This window comes from Lonchura striata, chromosome 10, assembly GCF_046129695.1.
Source record: "Lonchura striata isolate bLonStr1 chromosome 10, bLonStr1.mat, whole genome shotgun sequence".
NCBI lineage: Eukaryota > Metazoa > Chordata > Aves > Passeriformes > Estrildidae > Lonchura > Lonchura striata.
This window is the reverse complement of record NC_134612.1, coordinates 23,819,594-23,841,450: the sequence shown is the minus strand read 5'-3', so window position 1 is coordinate 23,841,450 and position 21,857 is coordinate 23,819,594. Positions and strand designations below refer to the sequence as shown.

Sequence of the window (21,857 nt, the reverse complement as noted above, 5' to 3'; positions counted from 1 at the left end):
AAAAACCAGCGAGTGCTCTGAATCCCAAACTCTCTATAAAAACTTTATTTTGCCTAGAAATAGCTGACTGCAATACAAAGCCAGCAGTGAAAAGAGAAGCCTCCATTTAAACAGGAGATTTAATCAATTAGAAAAGAGCTCCCTACCTCTGAGTGCAGGTGATCACCCAACATGTTGGTTTCTTCTTCCTTTTGTTCCTGCTTTTTCCATTCGTGCTCTTCTGGGGCCTGGTCCTGCTCCTCCTCCAGGTGCTCAGGCTGCCCTGCCTGCTCCATTTCTTCCTCTTCAAGCTCCTTTTTGCGTTCTTCTTCCATCTGCTCTGCCCGTTGCTCCTCGTCCTCTCCAGCCTCCTGCTGCTCCTGGATATTCAGCTCCTTGGCATTCTGGCCCTCGTCAGCCCTTCCCTGCACGTGGACCTGCTCCTGGCTATTCATTTCTTCTCTCCCCCTTGGCTTCTCATTCTGCAGAACAGACACAGGATTATGTGTGTGCAACACATTTATGGATTTCAGTGTCAAGAGAGCCAAGGAGAGATGTGGATCCTTTATGCCAGCCCAGAGCTGCTGTCAGGAGGACCAAATGCCTGGTTTGGAACGAGCTCCTCCTGCCAAATGGGGTCATTACCTGCTTTGTGGCTGTACAGCTACACAGGGTGTTGTACAGTCCCACCACAAAGTTAAGCTTCATTTTAGTTGAAAAATGAAAAACGCTTACAATTTAGTTGAAAAATGAAAAACTGTAATAATTCTACAAAGCCAGCTTTGTGTTTTAGAGACACAGTTTACTCCTGGCTTTGGCAGAACTGGGTTCACAGCTGGACTCTAAGATTTTTAAAAGTTCTTTTCCAACCTAAATGATTCTGTGATTTTTATTTCTTGTAGGTTCTGCAGGCCAAAAAATTCTTGCAAAACAAAATCACAACTGGTTTTTCTTAACTTCTAGATTGCTTGAACCTTGGTGTGCCAGTTTTAAATACACTGACTTCAGTGTGCCACTGGAACCTTATAAAATAAAAATCTCTTCAGAACTTCTTTCTGTAACACTTGAGATAGCTAAAATTTTAGATTTCATTTTAGATTTTGAGTGACTTCTTAAAACAGCTGGAATAAATACACTTAAAACTGGACTAGTCATGTGAAAAAATGAACGGATTTTCTTACCACTCAACAATTAAACCATTCCTCACCGCAGTGACTGAGGTGCACAGTCAAACACCCTCTGCTCAGAGAGCTGCAGCACATTCTGCTGGATCAGAACCATTGCTGGGCTGTCTGGAGCCTTTTACCTCCTGCTGCTGCTCAGCCCCAGCTGCGGGGGGCTGCGGGGGGCGGCTGGGGGGCGCCGGGCCCCGCTCCTCGGGCTGCTGCTCATTCCCTCCTTCCACCTTCTCCACGTCTTGGAAACTTGGGATTTTTTTGAGCGTGTCCTTCAGCTGTTTGTATTCCTCCACCTGAGTCTAAAGCCAACATGTTAAATTACAGCGTGTCCAAATTAATTTCTTAATCAAACGTAGTCACCTTGGAGTGAAGTTGCTGCCAGGACACGCGGAAGAAAACTGGAGGAGAAGGGATGGGAGCTTTTAAAATATCATTTTTTCCTCCAAACATTAGATGACACTGATCCATCAGGATCTTTGCAAAGTGCACATGCATACTAAAGTGTATTAAAAACATCTCTGTGGGACAAAGAAGAGGAGTTGTTTTATTCATGCCAAGCTGGAGAAGTGTCAGAAGGGGATGATGAAGCTTTCCTGGCAGACTAAAGTGAGGGAAGTTAAGAGCAGCACAAGTTCTCCTTTGCTGGTAGAAATAAGTGCAGCTCTTTCAGAAACAGAAGTTTTAAAGTACATCTACATGTTGTGAAAATGCCAAGTGCTCAACATTTAGACAGGTGTTAGACAAGACAACAGCCGACATATAGAACTGAGGCAAAGAAAGGCACAGTGGAAGAGCAGAAGGAAAAAAGAAAAGAAGGAAAATGTAAATTTCTAAAGGCTTCCTGAAATGCAACAGTATAATGTTGGAATTTGATCTGCTGTTTAACTTTGGACAGGATCAGGAAGCTTTAAAGAAAATCCAGCAAGGTTGGTACCCCAATTCCTGTCTCTGAAGCAGGAAGATTTCCAATTAAAGAGGATTTTTTGGGGTGGGCAGGGTGTATAAAGGCTGACCAGCTGCACACACAACAGGTGCCACACCAGAGAGTTTCCCTGCTGCTGCAGGGGAGGTGTGGGTGTGTTTAAGATCCTCCAAAAGCCTATGGATCCCTAGAACAGAATGGCCTAAAGGGAAAGCAGAGTGCACAGTGATTACTCCTGTCAGTCCAGGGGGATGCTTCTGCTCCCTGACCAGCTGCTGGAGAGGACAAACCTCAGAGGAAAAAGGAGTATTTATTGGATATAAAACTAAGCTTAGATTTGATATTAATATAAATTCTTTACTATAAGGGCAGTGAGGTCCTGGCACAGGCTGCCCAGGGAGGTTGTGGACTCCCCATCCCTGGAAGTGTCCAAGGCCAGGCTGAATGGGGCTCGGAGCAGCCTGGGATAGTGGAAGGTGTCCCTGCCCATGGCAAGGGAGTTAGATGAGCTTTAAGGTCCCTTCTAACCCAAACCATTCCATGGTATTTAAAGAGTGCCCATCCAGATCAGAATTCAAGTACTCTGTCCCACTGCACAGTCACTAAACTGAACATTCTGAGTCAAGGCCCCAGCTTAAAAGGTGCTGATACTGGCAGAAAACAGGGTTGATTAAAATTTATAATTAATCTGCCTGGCTGGGAAAAAGCACAAAGACCAAAACACTTTAAAGGTTCAGGTTAGTGCAGTATTGACTACTGGTGTGCAATGTCTAGAATACACCCAGAAATAGAAGGATCATTTATGGAGCTGGGAAAGAATCCCTTGGGGACTTTCTGCAGCTGGTTTACAGGAGAAACAACACAAAAGTGTGAAATACCCTCTGTTCTCAAGGCATGTGCAAGGCCCTTCCCTGGAGGGTCCCCACGGGACAAATGTCACAGCCTGGCTGCAGACTGAGAGGCTTTGTGTGACACAGGATTTCTAATTAAAGAGCTGAATCAAAGCCAGGAGAGGGGGGAGCTTCCCTTTGGGCTTGGTGAACCTCAAATCAGCCCCTCCACGTGGCCTTGTGGAATTTCAGATGTTCTCAGCAAACATCACACGTGGCCAGTGGGAGAAGAGCTCAAAATTAGCTGCCAGTGTGGGTTAGTACTGCAGATTATGATTCTTCAGATATTCACTCTACGAGGGACCTTCCTGATCTCTCCCTGTTTTCAGAGTATCTTACACATATTGACAGCCACAACAAGCAGAACTGGGAAAAAAAATTCAATGTTTTAATGCTGCTAATGATTTTGTGGACTGTGAAAATGCCTAAATGAAGAAAATCAGTCAGGAATAAAAATAACTTCACACTGCCTCACTGCCTTTCCCTGTGATCTTTCACCAAAAGTCTTCCTCTGCTCCAACATCACTCCCACTTCCAGATTCCCTGTGGCCTCCACAGCTTGTACTGGCACAGCTGACTGAGCCTGCAGCAGTTTGTGCTTCATGGATAGCTCACTTAAAAATGACATTTAAGGAACTTAATGCTGCTGGCTCTTCTAAAAACTAATCTGAGTTGCACCTGGAGTTTTCATACCTCCATACACATCTCCATCTCTGTTCTGCTGCTGCTGCACTGATGTGTGTTGCCCACAGCAGCTGTGGCTGCCCCTGGATCCCTGAAGTGTCCAAGGCCAGGATGGATGGGGCTTGGAGCACCCTGGGATGGTGGAAGGTTCATCATGGCAGGGGTGGCACTGAATGAGCTTTTGCCAGACCACTCTGGAATTCCCTGAAAGCCTCGCAACCTCCCCAGCCACAGACAAGAAGAGATTTTACAGCAGCACCCAGGTGTCAGAGAGAAGTGTGAAGGTCAGAGTGCAGGATGCTGACAGCAGCTCCACCAGAGAGGACAGAGACAGAAAGGCACTGCCAGCTCCCAGGGAAGCAGAGACTCTTTTCTCAGAAGACATGCACTGCTGGGCTGGCCCCAGGCTGCTCTGCCCCTGAGCCCTCTGGGGAGCAGCCACTGTGTGCCATGCACTGCTGGCCCCCATGCCAAAGGCACATGCAGCGCCCTGCAGCCAGGAGAGGTTTGGAGACAGATTTGGGAAGCTGAGAGCCAGCAGGAGCTGCTTTCCTTCTGACCTGAGCAGCAGCTAGTGCACTCTTGTGGTCTTCCAATGTCACCACAAGCTCGTTGTGCTGGGACAGTAAGTTCTTATGCTGTTGCTACACAAAAAGAAGAACATCACACGTTTCACATTAAGTTCATCCTAAAGATCCGTTAGGGAGGCTGGGGGGAAGTTTGAACTAGGAAGATAATTCAATTTATTTTGAAAAGAAAATCCTTAGCTGGAACTATTTATTTCACATGGAATGCATATTAAATAGACAGAGGAAGCAAGCGCACCAGAGAAGGCAATTTGGAGGCCAGGATTTGTGTAACCAAAATAAAATTAAAAGCAGGGGTAGATGTTGATGAACATTTTAAAAAAAACAGAGATGGAAAACATTGAGCACTGAATTTTGCCAAAACCCATTTTTTAACTTGTAAAACCAAATCCTGATTTCTATACTAAACACCTTTTATTTTTTTATGGGCATATACTTAAAGTGCAGGTGGCCAAAGACAAATCCAGTCCAGTCTATTCCTCTCCTTTTTCCCACATAACAGAAACTATAAGTCCACAGCCTGCTTTGGGCTTGGGAAAACTTGGGAAATTTATTTCCTCATGATCTTGAAAGTTGTCCTCAGAGCAAGGCCTACCTTGACATCCTGCAGCTGGGTGTGAATGTCTTGGTGAGCTTTTCTCAGCTGCCTGTTCTCCTCTCGTAAGTTATACAGGGATTCTGTGGAAAAGAAATGAGAAGAAATACAGAGTTTAAACTTGGCTGGATTTGTAACACCAGGCTAAGCACTAAAATTAAGACTATAGCACAATCCACATAAAATCCCACATGAGTGCTGTAGTAAAAATTAGGTAGAATAATTTTAAGGTTTGTTTTTCTTACCTCTCTCCCCAGCCCTATTAAAAGCTTTCCATTTTCAAGCAGAAAATCATAATATTTGGTGAAATTTTCTGTCAGTGCACCCAGCCTGCACCTGGAATTCTGCATCACCGCTCTTGCTGGGTGCTGCAGATGGCAAAATTCCCTCTGGAAATGTGAATCCTGGAAGGGCAGAGAGGAAGGCACCCTCCCCTCCTTCCCCACATCACACCTGGTGAGTGAGAGTTTTCTGTCACAGGACCCAGCTATTCCTTTGGAAGGGATGCCCAGATGGCTCCAAAAGGTTCTGGGATCAGGGACAGAGGCTTCTATTCCCACTTTTTTACATGATGTTGATGTGGAGCCAACAAACAACCTCTGCCTGCAGTGCAGACAAAGCTTCAAACAGCTCCAGAACCAACCCCTGTGTTGGGACAGGTGGCAGAGAAAGCTCTGATGGACACAGCCTCATCCTTTTCTTTCATGGAATTGTGTAATGAGGATGGAAGAGGCCTGAAAACTGCCCAGGATCTCCAGCAGGAAACTGGATACCAAGAGGAGTAACTGAATTCATCACCCAAGTGTACAGGTGCTCCAGAGGAGCAGACACATACAGGGAAAAAGGAGGTATAAAATGTAAATAAAGTTACTTCAGAAAGAGGCACAATTACACCTCTCCTTAGAGAGAGATGGCAAATATTCTTAGATTGCCTTTCAGAAGAGGCAAACCTTTTTTCCCAGGCTTATACCAGTCTTAGAATTAAAAAGTAAAGACTGACTCAACAACCTCTGACACTGGACAAGCTTTTAAGTGCTGGATTTTTTGCTATTTCTGTAACCCAGACAGAAACACAGAGCACATATGAACAGATTTCAGAGAAAGGCCTCAGAAAATCATCAAGGAAATGGAACTTGTAAGGAGGCAGAAGATGCACGAACGACCTGTGAGTGAGAACAGAGAAAATGTCTCTCTCACACCACACAAAGCCAAACACCCAATTTAATGTGGGCAGCCAGACACAGGTTAAAGTTTAAATTTACCCTTCAGCTTGGAGATCTCCTGCTCCTTTTCCTGCTGCAGCTGTAGGTATCTCTCCTTGTGATCACTGAATGTCCTGCTAAACTCTTCTCCTTGTTTTCGGTGATCCTCCTCAAGGTCAGCGTGCTGTTTCTTCAGTTCTTCGTGTTGACTCTGCAAATACCAAGTTGGGACACTGGAACAGCTCTGGATCTGCAGATCTGGCTAATATTGTCTTTGGCAATTTGTTTAGTAAGTGCAGATGAATAGGAAGCATTCATAACAGGAAGGTTATTATTCAAAGCATGCACATTGCAGCTCCTTCCAAACACAAAATGATCTCTGTGATGAGCAGGCTCCCATTCCAGGGCTGTGTCACCTCACCCCAGAGCTGCACTGTCCCCCTGGGAGCTGCTGAATGTGTCTCAGAAAATCCCTTCGTGCCAAACTGCATCAGGGCTGGTAAGTCAGCATCCCCTACAAGTAATTGCATCTGATAACATTAAATTACCCACTTGGAAAGCCTAACAAAGAAAAAATGCAGGAAGCCATCTTTTAAAAGTCAGAGGAAGGCACTGTGCACACCCTGGCGCTCTGCAGTGATGCCAGAAGCCAGCAGTGTCCCCCCAGCACAACCAGCTGCACAGGTGCTCTGCTGTCCCTTTACCCACCTTCAGCATCTGGTGCTGCACACTCAGGGCACTGTATCTGCTGTTGGAGTCTTGCTGCAAAACAAAAGCACTGGTGTGAAACCCCCTGGCACCCCTGAGCTCTGCACACACAGCTTTTGGGAGTCACTAGCCAAGGGATGCACTCCCCAGGGCTCAAATCCACCTCTCCCCTGGCTTTGGAGCTCCCCAGGGCACAAATCCACCTCTCTCCTGGCTTTGGAGCTCCCCAGGGCACAAATCCACCTCTCCCCTGATTCTGGAGCTCCCCAGGACACAAATCCACCTCTCCCCTGGCTTTGGAGCTCCCCAGGACACAAATCCACCTCTCCCCTGGCTTTGGAGCTCCCCAGGGCACAAATCCACCTCTGCCCTGGCTTTGGAGCTCCCCAGGGCACAAACCCACCTCTCCCCTGGCTTTGGAGCAGAGCAAGCTCCCACACTCCGCACCTACTGCAGTGACAAACCAATTTTAACTCCTGCTCCTCAGCTCCCAAACTGCTCCCCAGCTTCAACATGAAATAGCCATAAAATCCTAATTTACTTGCTTTATAAAGAGTTCTCTACAGGTTTCTGGGTCCTCTGCCAGACAGAGCTTTCCTTCTGGCACTGGTATATAAAACAAAGTTTCTTGATGTCTTTATGCTTTCCAGTTCAAAGCCCATGTGTTAGAAAGCTGTCACTGTTATTTTCCCTGGGGGCTAAAATATAAAAAGATTTCTAACACCTTCTTATTCCCCTTTCCCCTTAAATAAAACAACATTACGTTTGAACTACCATAATATAAACAGGGGATTATTTTCTAAATTAATTTTCTGGAGAAGTATTAGTATCTCCCACTATAGCTCAAATAATTAGGAATTGGAGAGCACTTATGAATGCAGAGTGGAACTGGGATAAGTGAGAGCTCTTTCAATTAGTATTTTGCAAGATCTCTTCCTTTGAACAGTCATAATTGCAAAGTATTTCCTTTTCCTTGCAACACAAATAGCAGCAGCTATTAAAAATTTCTACTAGGCATGATGACTTACCCTTCCTTTATTTAGTGTTTCCTGTGCTTCTAGTTTATAAACAAGAAAATCTGCAACATAAAAGGGAAAGTATGATGAAAAAAAAAAACAGCAGGAAGATGAGAATCTGTGCTTGAATAACTTGACTGTTGAGTACATAAATTCTCTTCAAGAGCTGAATATTTACGCAGAAACAATTTTCAAAGAATCTTAAAAAAAAAAAAAGAAATCTATGGAGAATTTGCACAAACTTTAAAAAGTTTCATAAAATATTTTCACTTCAAGGTTTCAAGGTTTCATTGTGAGAGATGCAGAGTTCAGGCTCATATCTACAGCTGAGCAATTAAATTTGACACATGAACTCTGTCAGCGGAGGCCCAAGAGCATCGTTCAGAAGGAGAAGGGCATTTATAAACTGTGTATTCCTGGAAATAATAAAACATTTCCTCATTTATTTCTCGACCTCTCTCTCCCCAGGGTTTGCAGAGGTGTCTCCCCCTCGGGTAGCAGCAGGACCATTCCACACTAGATGGCACCAGAAACCCACCAAGAGCTGCACACTCAGAATCCTTCCTCACCTTGTCAGCTTTGCTAAAGTCGTATTTTTAATTCAGCAGCTGAGTCCTCAGATTTAGGAATAGCAGAGGCTCTACCCTGAAAACTGCAGTGAATTTAGAGGCTGAGGAAACTCAGAGGATTGAATCCTGCTGAACTTCCACAGAGGTGTAAGAAATGCAATTTGTGTTTGCCTCACACACACCTAGAATTTAGTTTTAATCAGGAAAAGGTGTGTAACATGTGCTCACCCTAAAGCACACGTAAAAGTATTGGTTCCAAGTTTAATTCCCAGCTGATGGAATGCAGGAAGAGATCCCAGGGTTTTGGTACATGTTTTGAATTTTTGGCATGCCAGGACAGGATTTGCACGTGCCCATACCCCAAATACGTGTTGGGTTTTTTATGTACATGGATACAAACATAGTCTCTGTGATTATTACTTCATATTGCAGTCATCTGCAAATAGTATTAAAGAGATGACTGCTTTTAAAAAGATCTGGTTAAAAAAGATTACATAATAAGAACTACTAGAAAGAGCAGCACAGCTCTGCCAAGTGTATCCTAATATACTGCTTATATATTACCCAACTGATTTAAAATTGAAGAAAAACCACTTGAAATTACTTTCTACTATAATCAAGTTAAATGTCGAAGTAAGAAGTAAATTTTTACCTTCCTTTGCTTTCTTGTGTTCCAGCCTTTCCTTTTGCAGTGACTTTTCTAATCTTGACCGGTGCTCATACACAACTGAAAAGAGAAATTTTGCACACAATTCATTTCAAAAGTAACACACACAAACCTCACCATCCACCCAACACACCCAGGGAGTGTTGGCACAGAATGCACCAGGAAAGTACAAATGGAATGAGGTCATGGGATAAAGGGCTGTTGTTTGTAACCCTTGTGAGAGTAACTTTTTCCCTTTTTGCACCCTTTATCGATCCCAAATCCTGGCTTATTTGCATTGCTAACACAGAATGTGATAACCAGGTGGGGGATTTGTTTGTGGAGGCAGGCAGCTGTGCTGGAGCTACCAAAGCCTCCTTGCTTCTCAGGAATGCAGGGACATTTTCTACATTTCCATCCTCCCCTGCCTTGTTTGCACAGAGACAAGGAAATAAGACAGGAGAGCTTGGCTGCCAGAGGAATTCCTGGCAGCACACAAAGTGTCCCAAGGAGGGAAGGGAGATGCCCAGGGGCAGGACAGCTCCTGGAGGTGCAGCAGGGCACTGCTGCCTGAGCTGAGGCATGGAGAACCTGGGAGCCACCCTAAATTCCTCCAAAAACTGGCAATACAGTATTCCTCTGTACTGCCTCCCAGCAAAAATGATTCCAAGGACTGTCCAAGCTGCCCACTTGCAGACACCATCCCAAAATGGGGTTTACATTTATGACTTTGTTTGTTGTATCCAGGTGTGTTTAGGACATCCAACATCCTCTGGCACAAAGTCCCCCCATCTGGCTGCCAGTAAAGCAGGATTTCATTCGGCCTGTGCTTTGGACATGGAGTTTGAGATGTGGCACATCACTCCCAATTTACCCCTTCCTCACCTCTCATTATCTGAAACAGCCAAGTTTGCAGCAAAGCTATCAATTAAAACTCATGGAAATGTACAATTACATGTGTTTAAGCTCAGATTAACACAAGTATCTTTCACTGCCCAAATTACAGTTTGCATTCTTTTAATGAGTTATTTATTTCTAATAAAACAATGAGTGATTTTTCCATCAAAACCAGGAAACTCATTTTCTGAGAATAAACCATTGATGAATGCAAGCCTTCAACAAGAAGCATCAAATAAAGATTAGCATCTTGGCAGCTACAGAAAACTCCTCTTGCACCCTAAAGCATGTTCTTAATTCCACCAAGGTGCATCCTGCAGCCTTATCTACAAGAGTAGATGTTTTAGCTCTGAAGCTGGATTGCTAATCAATCCCTGGCACCTATCTCCACTTTGTTATTTATCTTCTAAAGTCAAGGGCATCAGTCAAGATGAGCCAATGTTTCAACACCCTCTGGAAGAGAACAAGCAGGCAATGAATATTCAAAAAGTCACCAGCAGGCTTGGAGAAGGAGAGAAAAAAAAAAAAAAAAAAAAAAAAGGCAGCACTATACAGCACTACAGTGATGGTTTTATTTCAGCCCTGAAGGTGGTGAATGCTGAATTATTGTGCAAAAGGAACAGTGGCAGCAGAGCAGCTCAGGAGAGCAATGAAAATCCATAATGGGCTTCCCCTCCCATGCAAGCAGGGTGGAACGGGGATTTTGGCAGACACACGAAACCACAAACGGGTTTGGAGGGAACATTTTCCATTCCACTCCTCCATCTGCAAGTGCACCTTCCACAGCTCCTGCTGCTGCTTTAACAAGTGTGTTTGTGAGGGGCAGCCCTGCACAGCAAACCCATCACAGGGGAAGGAAAAAGGGGCAGAAAAGGCAGGATTTTGGGTTTAGGGACCTCTCAGAGCATCCCTGCTGAGCTCTGGGTTTCACCCTGCACAGGCAGTGCAGCCTCTCCTTGATGAGGGCGGTGGGGAAAACAAGTACTCAATTAATACGATTGAGAAGCAAGCTCTGACTTTATTTAAAATTACCTTAGTTTATATAGGGTATTCTACAAGCACAGTTTTAGCAGTAAGTTCTGATTGGTTAATTTATAAAGGTTTTTGTTTTACTTCTCTTACGTGCAGTTACAGTGGTAGCTAAATTCTCTAAGCTAAGTTCTCATCTCTAAGTTATGTCTTCTAAGGACATTTCATCTTTGTTGAGTATATTTTTAAGGCTATGCCTGTTCTTATTATCTCATTTCCAGACTTTGTACCACTATGGAGTTTCTCAGGCCTAGAAACAGAGACTGGTTCTCAAGCTTTGTTTCTTAGGACAGACAAAGCCTGATTCTGGGGTCTTAAACAGGGGTTTTTTGGAACAGGTATTCCATAGAATCATGGCCTTGTTCTAACAACCATTCTCCACTATCTCCTCTATCTGCTGAGCAGGAATCCTTGAAAAAATCCTTGAAAAAAATCCTTGAAAAAAAGGATTCCTGGCACAAAGCTGGAGAAGTCCTAAAACAGCCCCTCAGGTGACTAAAAAGGGCAAGGAGAAACCTCCTCCCTCAGCTCTGAGCTCAGGTACTGGCTGGTCTAGCACGCTCCCCTCTGATAAAAGTCCATAAAGTGCAATGTACTAAAGGTGTTGATTAAAAATAATTATTAACAAAGCACAGCTCCCATGTTTTCTCACTTGTTCCTCTGGGGAGTAGGTTGAAGGTCAGATTTTTAAGTACATACTGGAGTTAATCTGCCATAAATTTCAATTATTTCCACCAGTTAGGAAATTTAGGAAGAGCCCAGACAAAGGGCTTGTTACCACAAAAGGAATTTCTCCTTCTTCACTGCCAGCCTGGAAATAAGATGTCTGAGCAAGAATCTGAAAGAAATAAATACACTGAAAAACAGTTTTTATAGACAAATCCACCCCAGTAGGGGGTGGAATTTATATAAGGAATCTGACAAAGCCCCACGGCTGGAATGCACAAATCATTTTTCCTAGGGTAAGCTTTTAATTTTGCACTGATCTTCCCACAAATAATTTTCTATTTATTTTTTAACAGAATGGCAAAAAGGGTGTGAAATGTTGTCATTTAATGGCTAATAGGCACAATTCCAAAGCTGGAATTACTGCAGGTGTCAGCTTAATTCTTGAAATTACCTACAGAATGTAACCTACACAAATGAACAAAGACCCACAAACTCACAGAGCCCAGAAACTCAACTGGTAACCTCACAGATCAATAAAAGACCTTTCACCTCCAACAAGAACACACTGAAACTCCTGAAAAACACCCCAATAAAATCAAATCCTCAAGGTTTTTTTCCCCATAAAGAAAAGGAAGTGAGGGAGAAGGGAGGTGTGGAATGCCCTGCAGTTCCCAGATTGCACCACTTCCACCAGTGCTGAACGTTAATTACAACACAGGAGGCAGGGAGGTGATGAAATGGAGATTATTTAACAGTCAAGGTTCCTTCTCTTATCTTTGATCCGCCCCTCTAAACAATAAAGCTATTAGTAAGCAAAGTAAGCCATTATTGTACATTTAAATGAAAGCATTTCCTTGTTTACATTATCAGAATTATCAATTTTGTGCCACTTTACTTCAATCAATTGGCCTGTCAGAAGGATGATCCAGAGTCTAAAATGCCCCAGCTCCCTTGAAAATCAAGATTACATAGGGATCTAAAGACACATGATAGAAGAAATTTAACTAATTTCAACATGACTGCTTGTTTCACAATTCTGAAATCTTTCTCTGAGTTTACAGTAATATCTTTCACTTAAAACCAGCAGATTTCAGTAGTCTTGGCAACACTCAGAGTTGTTTTTCCTCACACTGTGGCAGAGTTGAACTGAACCAGCAGCATGGGGTAAACACCCTGGCACCTCTCTAGTGACACTGTGAAGGTCTGCAGAACACAGACTTGCTATAAAAAGAGTTAATTCTCCATTCTTGTCCCTGCAAATAGAACCATCTAGAATGTGAGCCCATGGAAAAAGCTTTTCTGCTGAGAGTAAAGCATTCCCACCAGTCAAAGAGGAATCCCTTCAATATGGGGTGTAGGATAAATTCTCTAATCTAATGACAATAATGAAAATTTTGACCACAGATGACATTTCATGACTCCTCTGACATATTTCATGCTGGGAGAAGATATTATTAATATAAAAAGAACTGCTCCCCAAGCTTCCAGTCCTGTTTTCAATCAGTGAATCTGCTTTCAAATAAGATCCACTGATTTCACTACTGATAATCTTATCAGAAACAGATTATCAAACTGCAGCAGCAGGATTCCCCAATGGTACAAGCCATGCTGGCCTCAGTATCACAGCCTGAGCCCCATCTATTCCAGACACTCAACCCGGGGTTTAGCAATAAATGGATAGTCTGGTCACACTGCAAAGATCTTGGGAAAAATTGAAGTATTCCCACAATAAAGACTAGGAAATCTCTGTTTCAAGCACAGAGTAAGGAAACAATATTTATTATGTACAAAAAAAAAAAAAATCTATTTATCATAGAATGATTTGGTTTGGAAGGAACCTTAAAGCTCAGCTTGTTCCAGCCCCCTGCCATGGGCAGGGACATTTCACTTCCTCTAGACCAGGCAGCTCCAAGCCACAATATACTGAACAAAATATTGAAGCCATTTAATAATTTATGTCCTTGAAGTCAGATTTCTGGTTTGAATTGCCACCAAAAAGGACAGAAATAGAGACCAAAGTAGGGTAAAACTGTGTGTGTGTGAGGCTTCCTGGTGGAACATCCAGGCAGGGATGGACTGCTGTCATTTTGCTCTCTGCAAACCACAGCTGGCACTGTGTGGACTTTGAGAATTACCTTGACTTCCAAACAAACTCCTACACTTTGCAATTTACTCACATGATCAAGTAATGGCTTTGTCTAATTACAGCCAGTCATGTCAAATTCCTCCTGGAAAACCACACCACACACTGCCACTTGTGCTTTTAAAAATGACCCCTGCTTTGGCTGAATTCTCTATTTATTTTGCTCAGAGTAGTATTAATTTGAAAAGTTCATATGTAATCTATGAATCTTTACATTCAGGGATTTTTTAAGAGAAAGCATAACATGTGTTTTCAGAGATCCTACACCAAAAATGAACTATCAATCAAAATAAACCTGTTCCTCTTATTCAGTATTCCAGGAAGAAGCTCAAACTAACAAGTTCCAGTAAGCAATTCTAGTTTTGCCTTCCCTGCAGTTCTGAAAAATGGGAAATGCTGGAGAATTTGGCACATTAATGCACCCCAGAAACAGACACTTGTACTTCTAAGAGATCACTGTGGCCTTTATTCAACTGCAAGGATGACAGGAAAATTAATTTTTAAACTGGAGCAAACATCTACATTTAATAAAATCCTTTTACTGCAGCCTGCCTCATACACTGCCTTTCTTAGAAGCCAACAACACCTCTAGGAAACAACAGATGTAAGGTAAGTTGGGACAGAAGGAAGGATTTCTCATGTTCAAAGAGTAAACTGTACTAGCTACTGCTAAAAATAAGTTGGAGAAGGGGTATTAAATGTGATTAAATATTTAATCCCTCACAGATAGGCTTCAGACCTGACTTTTATCAGGAAGGAGATCATGTTTCCAGAAATGATTTCCACTGCACTCTACAAAAGGTTTCTTCCAACCCCTGGTACCATGGGTGGGATCAGCATTGCTGTTTTCTATACACCAGTAGATGATAAAGGAGGATAAAGGATTTGGGATTTTTTTTGAGTGATGATAAATGCAAACAGTTCAAACAAAATCTGGGTAGTGATTTTAAGAATAAAATCAGCAGAAAAACATATAAACATTGATAAAAGCTGCAAGAGTTTTCTTCTCACATCACCTCTGAATCTCTGGGTCTGCTCAACCCTCAGCTCCAGGAAACAAGGGCCCGTTCTTTCTCTCAAAAAGTGTTTTACACTTTTTTCCAATTTTATGAAGGTTTAGTGATTGTACCTACATGGAGTCAAGATGTACATAAATATCTGTATTCAGGAACTAGTAAAAAACAGCTTGAATAAAAAAAGTCCAATCTGTAGATGCACAAACTGCATCCAGAAATCAGGAATTTGAGTTAGTGATTCATTTTTTGATTGAAAATGGCTTAGTTGAGTGTGGTGGTGTGGGTGGGAGCAGGTTCATCACTCTGCCCTCCAGGAGCTCAGGCAGGCCATCCTTCTCATCATGTCTGTAATTAAGCCCTGGAAATGACTGCCAAACTCTGGGATCAGAGACACCTCAGGAAAACAAGATAGCAGCTAATTACAGGTACTTTAGGGGAGGGGGCAAATGCAGAGGACAAGGTGGAGAAATTGCAGTTTCTGCTATTGATTAATTAAAAATATGTAGCAGAAAATCTCAGGGGGTTTGGGCTGGGCTAAGTGACCACAAAAAGATCAGAAGTGCATCCAGCTCACAAGACCCTTCCTTAAACAAGGACTGCATCAAATAGGTTGAATTCCTCAATTACTCACCTCAGGCTCTGACATGACTAGAAATTCACACCCCTGAATCCTGAAGATCCCAAGAAAAATCACCCAGTGAAGGATTCAGATTTAATTACTTGTTCTGCAGAGCTCATTTTTTCCAGTAATCTGATTTATTTAGCTTTCATTACCATCAAACCTCCAAGCAGCACCTGACTTTCAGCAGGGCAGATTAAATGACTTTTTCCCTGCAAGGATCCCATTCCAAAAGGAGCAAAGTGAACTCTGTTAGCCACAAATTGCTGGCAATATCCTCCCCAGCACATCAGAGATGCTATAATGGGCGCTCACATGTGCTTGGAACATCATTTTTATGGCTCAGGAATTCAGTCAGGCAGGAATATGAGTATCCAAGAAGGCCAGAATGCAAACTCACCACCATCAACCCATCCTGCCTCCCTCCTGCTGCCCCAGCTCTGAAGTGTGCACTCAGCTCCACCACTGCCAAGCTTTAGGAGGCTTTAATCACCATCAGTAACAAATGTTTGGAGCTATTTTGCATCACGTTGGCTACCAAGACTTGTGTCAAACCGGGGAGGGGGAGCACCAAAGCCCAGGGAACAAACCCAGCCCATCAGCTCATTCTGCTCAGTATTCCTGCAGGCTGCCTGTGAGCCTCAGCTCCAGCTGGGGTGCAGAGGGAATGCTGCAGCTCTGCTGGAAATTTAACCTGGAGCTGGTGTGGCCACAAGGAAAGAGAACTTGGCCATGGGTTACATGTAAATGTGGGCACATGCTCAGTTTAGATTTCAGCTGCTGGATGTGGAAATTCTGCTATGGACCTGGAAACAAATTTCCGTGAGTTCACTGATCTGAACAGAGCTCCAGCACCTTCTCCGTACTTGGGTTATGAGTAAAAGCTAGATAATTCCAGATAACCCAAAATCTTGGGCTGCAAAACAGACGCATCTATATCTAGTTTATACATACTTATATGTGCAAACAAGTGCATATATATATATATATAAATATACATTACACCATATACCTCTTCCATAAGATTCTGCACAATTTCAAGTACCTCAAGCTTTTTAAAGTATTTCGAATATTGAATATCAATTGAAAATGTGAAGGGAGGTAAAACAAAAATGTGAATGAAGGTAACAAAAATGGAGCCAGGTTCTCAGAGAAGGTTACAAACCAAAGCTTTCCATTTTGGGAAGCCAGGTAGCAGATTTTGGGATGCTGCAGTTGCCATTTCAGGAGAAGCACACACAGAACCAACCTCTCCTCTTACAGTGCTACCAGGGATCTCTCAGGCAGCAACAAAACACTATCAAAGTGGTGCAGTGTTATGTGCAACCTGGAAGTCACAGGAATGACAGAAATTCAGGATTCTGTTATTAGGAATAGCAACCAAACACACAGGAGCTGCAGTAGCTGCAGCTCTACTTGTCTGATGCATGTGAAAAATAAGCCATTAGAAGGAATTCTGGTTCTTCCCAGTCCTGCCAACTCAAGGTACAAGTTTAAGGCACTGTCAAAGAGGGATCTAACAGTGAAGTACACCCAGAACTGTGTGATGTCAGAGCATCTGTGCAATCTGCATGCAGGTATGATAAATATTAACCACTAAGGTTAATATTTTATTTAATAGGACACAGAACTGTGATCTAGTGCTGCAGAGCACTGTGCAATTCCACACTCATGAAGCTACCATAGATGTGACCAACCCCCAGCAGGAGCCTTCCTTCAGGACAACTGGCACAACAGGCTCAGAGCAATCTACATTTCCTTTACAACTGGTGCTTTCTAGCCCTGGATCAGAAACCTTTGAGGAAATCCACACCTTGGCCACAGCAGGGGAAACTCTCAAGCCCAGAGTCCTGCTGGGCTGGCTGCCAAGATCACAGGACAGTCTCTCAGCCTGCACAGAGATTGCACAAGATCACACTCTGACAGGAAGAGCAGAAAAAATTAAGGTAGTAAGAGGCACTAACTGTAGGCTGTTATTAGGATGAGGGATTAAAACAGATTAAACAGATTAAAATAGTACACAAGGGTTACTTAACACCCAGAGGTTGAGAAGACAGAAGCTGCAAGGGCTAAAAGATGTCTGTAGATCCTTTCAATCCTGCAGCAGCCACAGGTTCAATCAGGCTCACCTGCAGCTCTCTGTGTGGTTCTGTTCCAGCAACTGAAGCTTGCTCCTGTTTGGCCAATAATTCCAAGACTTTAGTTTGTCACAGTTTTAAAGGAGGCAAAGAGCATCAAGTTTTGCTTTTATCACTTTAAGAAATACTAAGTAAGATTATCTCCATGCTTCAGATGCATATAGTGCTCAGAGAATGAGACTTTAAAATAATCAGCTTACTGGGAAGATCAGCTTCCCTATGAAAGATCTTAAAAACAACTATAAATTCAGGTTTGCTCAGCAGTCAAAAAAATTAATGTCATCTCTGAATTTTGCCCCTGGTATCCCCTTTGTGGATTACAAAAGCAGCCCTGCTTTTTCCATGCCCAGCAGAACTTTGTTAGAGAAAAATACCAAAGTTTGACACTCTTCTACAAAGATCTTCTGCAATCTGATCCTCTAAAGGGGGTGAGTTTAAGATCCCAGTTTTTCTAACCCAGCTACTGTGTTTCCCAGGTCTGCCACCCTTCCCTTTGTACCCTGGGCTCACTCCAGGGCGCACAAACACTTCTCAGCACGGTGGCTGAAGCTGTGAACACCAGGGAGAGCAGAACTCCCCAAACCCACGGCCGTGTGCAGCTCTCTTCAGATCAGGTGTGTGTGTTAAATGATTCTGAGACTCTTCCTGCCCCATTTCCCAGTGATCCGTGCATTCTGCCTTGATATTTTCCCACGTATTCCCAGGAGATTGAGCCTCCTCCAGGTGTTTGTGCAAAACAAGGCAATGAAAAAGATAAAAATCTAAGACAGCTGGCTTTTCATGGAAAAACAGAAAGAACAGCTCATTCGGGCATGAAGAACTGGCAAGTACCAAAAAGGAGGTTGTTATTACCTAAATAGATGAAGAAACCCTCAAAAAAACATGAAAAATAGTCGAGGGGACAGCAGGAAGTGAAGGGAGCTGCACTCTGAGCTACAGTTGAGGATCTTGATTCAAATTTTGGGCAGACCAAAGGCTTTCAGGTCCTAAACTGCCACTGTGTCCATGAACCTCAGGTATTTCCCAAATTGACTCAAGTTTCACTCACAAGCCCTGACAGGGGAGCTCCCAAGCTCCTCTGTGTGCAATCAGGAAAGCAAATGCCTTTGTAGGCTCCAGGAGTCACAACAAAATCCTACCAAAAGTCAGAACAGGTGATATTTTAGTGCCCTCCAAGAGATTCACCCCAGTCAGACTTCCAGGGACACAGCCAGCCTGCCACAGTACAGCCTCAGCATTCCCAAAACCACCACTTTTAGAAGTTGCCTTTTTATTTTTGTAGTTTACATTTAAACCTATAAAAGCCTCCTGATGAAATGGTTGTTCAGGAAACAGAAGTCCAAGGAATTCTTTTCTGCTCAGCTTTAAAGTCTTATTCAGTCACCCAGGAGAGCTGTGAATACCAAGAAATCAATCCCTGTGATTGCAGCACCCTCTTTTCCTTTAACTTTGCCCTTTAACTAGTTTCTTTTTAAAAGATTTCAGAGTGCTTCCATCATATTTCAGGCCCCAAAGTTATCTCTGTTCCAGGATCTATAGAGAAACTGGTTATGCTGCATGGAAAAGATAAGCTGCATTACCTTACCAATGCAATACTTTAATTTTATTGTTCTCATAAAGCAATAAACTCAAAGAATAATCTTTGGACAGCCAAGAGATATAGCTCAGATATTCATAGAGGGGGATTTTTTTTTTTTTTTAATTTGGCAACAGGAACATTGTTGATTTCAAATCCCAGTCACTTAAAATCAAAAGTTCAAAGTGCAGTCAAATACTGCACCTGCAAACTGGACTTGCTGTCAGCATTTCATGTTGTTTCCAAGTCTTTGCTTAAAGAAAATTCCCTCCTGTTGTTCCATAACAAAGAGTTAAATAGGACAGGTTCAGGAATGGGTTTGGTGGTGGATCTCACCAGTCAGCCTGTGGCTCTCCAGGTGAGATGGGTACAGGCTCTGAACTCTCTGTGCTCTCCTCACTAGCAAACTCTTGCAGCAAAAATCCAGGTGATTGTGCAGGGGAGGCCATTGCAGAAAGACAGGAAAGAAAAGTTTATTTCCCAGATCCTCTGGAGTCCTCAGGAATATAACTTCTCTTTACTTTAGTGGGCCATTAGGCAGCTAGGGGCTCTGCTGCATTTAGTATATCTCTGGGCTCTCACCCTCTCTTCAGTCTAACAGCTACTCCAGAGCACAGGAAAACTTAAAGAACCCATTTTTTATTGTTACATTTTATTCTTCCTTGTATTCTGTGACTTAATGGCCAGTGGTTATTTTTTTAAAACAGGGTTTACTGCTACTGTATTTGGCATAGATAAATTCTCCTGCTTAATGGGCTTGATACACTGGCATGGATCCCAGAGCCATGTGAGTTTATTGCATGGATCATCAAATCTATTAATGTTACCAGATCCTGGTCCATATCTCACTTTTCCCATTGATACACTGAAACAAGCAAGAGAATTGGAGAAAATGCAGCTCCCACAATTGCCTGCTGCTTCCATGAACATGCTTGGATAGATGGTGGCTACTGAAAATCATGTTTCAAGCACGGGAAGTTCAACCCAACAGTCCAGATACAGAGAATCTCCCTGTGTGGCAGGACAAAGTCTGTTGCTCGCTCCTCTTTGGCAAAGCCAGAGCAACAGAAAAAGCCAACTTGTCAAATTTTAGCTTGAGAACAAGATCCTCCTGTGTCTTCTGTTGGCAAATGCACAGCCCAGCAAGAGTAGCCCTTTAGCCATCTGCCACACACTCCCTTCCCAACTAAACCTTTACACCTTTTCTGTGACTAAAATGAAGATTTCTAGCAAAGAGCTCCCTGGTATTACCTGGAAATGGCCTGAAATTGAAGTACTAAGTGAGGGTGGTGTCAGCTGGTGACTGAACACGCTAAAGGAAGAAATGACTGTCAGAATCCAACAGCAGAAACCCAACTCTGTGCTCTCTGCACACAAACTGTGTGCTGCCAGGCATGCTTTGATGGAAGCTTCCACAGGGAAAAGGATGGCTGAGGATCACCCTGAAGTTTTGTGCTGCTACAGCAGATCCCTCTGATTCTTCTTTGATGCTATTTTGAGAAAGGAAACTTGAAAGCTGGCTCTGGGCTTTGTGCTGACCTGATAACCTTGCACTTGACAATCAGAGAGGTGCTGAGGTCTTTCCAGACCATTGATGTGTCAGGTACATCCCTGCTCCTTTGCTTCTGATTTCTTGGCATGCAAATGTCAGACATAGACAACTTTTCATCTTCAACTATAGGACTCACATCTGCTGCATCCTTAAACCAAGCATCTGTATTTATGTGGCACCTTTAAGTCAAGGAATTCAAAGTTATTCCAAAAGTAACAGAACCGCCCTACCAAAGTAACTTACTTGAACTTTACTTTTAAATCACCCTTTAAAACCACTTTATTAGAATACTCCTGTCCTCCACCCTGGAGCTATTTATGCTGCCCAGGAGCTGCAGATGGATGCTCAACATAAAACCCTGCAAGACAAGGGGGTTTTTGTGGGGGAAGCCCACAAAAATCCCAGACTGGACACAGCCAGCACTGCACGCCTGCCTTTCCCAAGGAATCGCCAAGTGATGTGCGGTCCTTTGGGAATAAGAGTCGCTACAGGGAGGGCAGGAGAGCTCTTTAGGAATCCACAACACCTCACCCTGACCTCGGTGGGGCTGCGGTTCCAACGCGGGGAGAGAGACCCAACAACCGCACAGACTGAAGGAGAAGGGGGAGAGGGAGCAAAACTTTGAGAGAGGCTGGACAGCCGGAGGAGGAGGAGGAGGGTGCTCTGCCAGCCGTGGGGAAGGCTGCTGCCGAGGGAAGTACCTTGTAACTGAGCCGAGAGCGACTCCTGATGCTGCTGGTACTTGAGCGCCGTGGCCTCAGCCTTCCTCAGCTGGCCCTGCAGCTCGTAGTAGAGCATCGCCCCGTACAGGAACCCGAACACCACGGTCAGCAGCAGCAGCGTCTGGAAAATCCGCTTCTGTTTCCGGGAGCACATCCCGTTGCCCATGTCCCCGGCGGGGTCCCCAGGGCCCCCGCCCGTCACGGCTCAGCAGCGGGCGGGAGGCGGCGGCATCGGAGGCCCCGGGAGGAGCAGAGGAGGAGGAGGAGGAGGACGAGGAGGAGGAAGGGAAGGAGGGAGGGCGGAGGCGGGGCCGGCCCAGCGTTTCAGCCCCGGGGCACGGCGGCGGCGCCCGGGGCGGTGCGGGCAGCAGCGGGGCCCATGCCGGGGATGCTCCGCGTCCCTGCGGCCGTGCGCCGGGCCCCGCGGCCGCGGGAGGCTGCGGGGAACGAAGGCGGCTCCCGGCCCCGCACTGACGTGTCCCCGCTCGGCGGGACCGCGGCTCCCCCGCCGCGGGATCCC

At 44.1% G+C, this 21,857-nt stretch overlaps 1 protein-coding gene across 2 annotated transcripts in view; it reads right to left on the bottom strand.

Annotated features, from left to right (window-relative positions):
* GOLIM4 (golgi integral membrane protein 4) overlaps positions 1-21,642 on the bottom strand; it is a 30,179-nt gene extending 8,537 nt beyond the window's left edge. Inside the window, exons 1-9 of one of the 2 annotated variants that reach the window (XM_021548210.3) lie at positions 21,317-21,642; positions 8,983-9,057; positions 7,774-7,823; positions 6,746-6,799; positions 6,098-6,248; positions 4,836-4,918; positions 4,214-4,297; positions 1,286-1,456; positions 147-461 (exon numbers count right to left, since the gene is read on the bottom strand). In XM_021548210.3, coding sequence (XP_021403885.2) covers positions 147-461; positions 1,286-1,456; positions 4,214-4,297; positions 4,836-4,918; positions 6,098-6,248; positions 6,746-6,799; positions 7,774-7,823; positions 8,983-9,057; positions 21,317-21,503 — 1,170 coding nt within the window. In that variant the 5' untranslated portion in view covers positions 21,504-21,642. The remainder of the gene's footprint in view (positions 1-146; positions 462-1,285; positions 1,457-4,213; positions 4,298-4,835; positions 4,919-6,097; positions 6,249-6,745; positions 6,800-7,773; positions 7,824-8,982; positions 9,058-21,316) is intronic. The other variant, XM_021548211.3, reaches the window with a different exon arrangement.
* Between the last annotated feature and the right edge of the window lie 215 nt (positions 21,643-21,857).